Below are 2988 nucleotides of genomic sequence, written 5' to 3'. Positions count from 1 at the left end.
GAGGCAAAAGGAACTCCAACCAAGTATTGAGTATTGTACATGCTCATATTTTTCATTTTCATTCTTTTCAGTTGGCCAACATTTCTAAAAATCCCTTTTTTGTATTAGCCTTAAGTAATATTCTAATTTTGTGACACACGGAATTTTAGATTTTTATTTGTTGCCAATTCAAATCATCCAAATTAAATGAAATAAACATTTGAATGCATGAGTCTGAGTGCAATGAATAAATATAATGTACAAGTTACACCTTTTGAATGCAATTACTGAAATAAATCAAGTTTTTCAAAATATTCTAATTTACTGGCTTTTACCTGTATATACACCCTTGTGTGTCTTTTCTTTGTTAGGTCAGTTGTGTTTCTTGCAGCCAGTTAGTTTAGGCACAGTTTGCTTGAGTTAAATTTTCTCTTTTTGATTGGCCTCTTTTATGACTTGAACCCATGTATTTTTTGTAAGCTTCTTTTTTTGGGTTAAAAATAAATAAAAAAACATCTCGGTCCCTCATCAAGGATGCTGATGGCATAACGATTTTATGACCAAACCCCCAGAACATGTCAAAGATTAAAGGTTTATTATTATTTCTGTATTATTATAAAACTCCTGCAATGTTTCTCTCATATTTCTCCCTCCCCATCCCTCTTTCTCTGCTATAGGGGCCTGATTTCTTTAAACTCTAGTGACATCTACTACCTGGAGCCCATTAACCGTGTGAATTCCTCCCACCATTCACTGCTGAGTGCCAAGGAGCTGCCAATTAAAGGTGGAAGTTGTGGCCACGGCCATCCTGCCACCCAACCCCACCTCATCTCAGACATAGTGGCACCGCTTCACTCAAGGGTGAGTCTGCATGACCAAACATCCTCTATTACACACAAATAACCGAAAATTACATATTTATGCTTTAGCTAATACTGATTCAAGCTTATTGTGTGTTAACCTTGGTAAGGATTCGTCCTCTAAAGGCTTATATTCAACAGAGATTTTTTCAATACTTTTGTAATTAGAGGAATAAAATTAAGACTCATTCGCTCCAAGGATCTTCTAATTTCTGTTTAGCAAGACTAAACGCTGCTATAAAAGAGGTTTTATTAGATTTGAAGGTAAGTCATGTAAATAAAACACAACAAAATATTCAATGTTTGAGAGAACGAACAATAGAAAGGACGTCGATTTAATCTCATATTTCCTCATAATTAGAGCTCATTAAACTGTTAGTGGTAATACTTTGATGAATCATTTTTAAAGTTCTTCTAAGTGACTGGTTTTCCTCTTTGAATTAACATTTGTTTTATCTTAAGTTAAACTGTTTATTTTAAAAATAATTCAACATTGCCTTGGGCATTTTTTTCTTATTTACCTCTGAAAATCGGTCATTTAATCGGTTTACTTCCACCATAACGCTGGACAGGGAAAACTAACGATTATTCAGAATCAGATAGCAAAAGGTTCCTTTTTTCCAAAATTCAAGCAGGTGAAACTAAAACTTTTCCACTTGAGGAGTTTTGGACAAACAGGTTGACAGATGAAAGACATTTTTATATTAAATAGAAAATGTTTACATATATTTTTCTCCCAATCTTGGTATAATTCCTGCTCTAAGTGGGTCGCTCCGTCAGCTAAAGGCATATTCTAGAGTCTCTATACTCCAGTTAATGATTAATCGATTACTAAACAATTATTTCAATAATTGATTAATTGCGGTAATGGAATGATAGCCTTAAGCAAAAATATCAAGGTTTATAGTGTTACAGTAGTAGCCATTCAAAATTTCCCCACTTTCCTTCCTTGACTGGNCTTGGTATAATTCCTGCTCTAAGTGGGTCGCTCCGTCAGCTAAAGGCATATTCTAGAGTCTCTATACTCCAGTTAATGATTAATCGATTACTAAACAATTATTTCAATAATTGATTAATTGCGGTAATGGAATGATAGCCTTAAGCAAAAATATCAAGGTTTATAGTGTTACAGTAGTAGCCATTCAAAATTTCCCCACTTTCCTTCCTTGACTGGCCCTTGGCTGGCCCTTGGCTTGTCCTTGGCTGGTCCTTGGCTGGCCCTAGGCTGGTCCTTGGCTGGTCCTTGGCTGGTCCTTGGCTGGTCCTTGGCTGGTCCTTGGCTGGCCCTAGGCTGGACCTTGGCTGGTCCTTGGCTGGTCCTTGGTTGGCCCTAGGCTCATCCTTGACTGGCCCTTGGCTGGTCCTAGGCTGGTCCTTGGCTGGACCTTGGCTGGTCCTTGGCCGGTCCTTGGCTGGTCTTTGGCTGCTTCTTGGCTGGCCGTAGGCTGGTCCTTGGCTGGCCCTAGGCTAGTCCTAAGCTGGCCCTTGACTGGTGCTTGGCTGGGGCCTAGGCTGGTCCTTGGCTGGCCCTTGACTAGTCCTAAGCTGGCCCTTGGCTTGTCCTTGGTTGGTCCTTGGCTGGCCCTAGGCTGGCCCTTGGCTGGTCCTTGGTTGGCCCTAGGCTCATCCTTGACTGGCCCTTGGCTGGTCCTTGCCTAGTCCTAGGCTGGCCCTTGGCTGGTCCTTGGCTGGCCCTTGGCTGGTCCTTGGTTGGCCCTAGGCTCATCCTTGACTGGCCCTTGGCTGGTCCTTGGTTGGCCCTAGGCTCATCCTTGGCTGGTCCTTGGCTAGTCCTTGGCTAGTCTTAGGCTGGCCCTTGGTCTTTCTGCCATGATTTGTGGACATTAAGATCTAAAGAGAAGTGCCACCTCCTGGTCAGACCCTGTAATTCAGTGAAAGGGTCGAGTCAGAGTAGAAATATATGCAAGCGAAGGGGATCAGTCCATTGGCTGGAAGTTGGAGGGGATTTTGCTGGGAGTTGGAGGGAAGGTTGATGGCATTTGACTGAGAAAGGCCATTTTGAATCTATCCCTCTGATTCATTCATCTGCGTTCAATGTCATTCTCCACTCACGCCTCAGTAAATGAGTTCACTGAGTTTCTTTGTTGGTTCCTCTCCTTACTGTACGTCTTTATTATTATTATCATTA

The 2988-nt window shown here is 41.3% G+C and overlaps 1 protein-coding gene across 1 annotated transcript in view; it reads left to right on the top strand.

Annotated features, from left to right (window-relative positions):
• Positions 1 to 656: 656 nt before the first annotated feature.
• Positions 657 to 2988, top strand: part of LOC107101668 (disintegrin and metalloproteinase domain-containing protein 19-like) — a gene marked incomplete at its 5' end in the record, with an annotated part of 100559 nt that continues 98227 nt past the window's right edge. The window contains one exon of the mRNA XM_015400662.1: positions 657 to 840. Coding sequence (XP_015256148.1) covers positions 657 to 840 — 184 coding nt within the window. The remainder of the gene's footprint in view (positions 841 to 2988) is intronic.

Source organism: Cyprinodon variegatus, unplaced genomic scaffold (assembly GCF_000732505.1).
Source record: "Cyprinodon variegatus isolate N-32 unplaced genomic scaffold, C_variegatus-1.0 Scaffold1130, whole genome shotgun sequence".
Lineage (NCBI taxonomy): Eukaryota > Metazoa > Chordata > Actinopteri > Cyprinodontiformes > Cyprinodontidae > Cyprinodon > Cyprinodon variegatus.
Note: the sequence above shows the minus strand (reverse complement) of the source record. Positions and strands in the feature narration are given on the sequence as shown.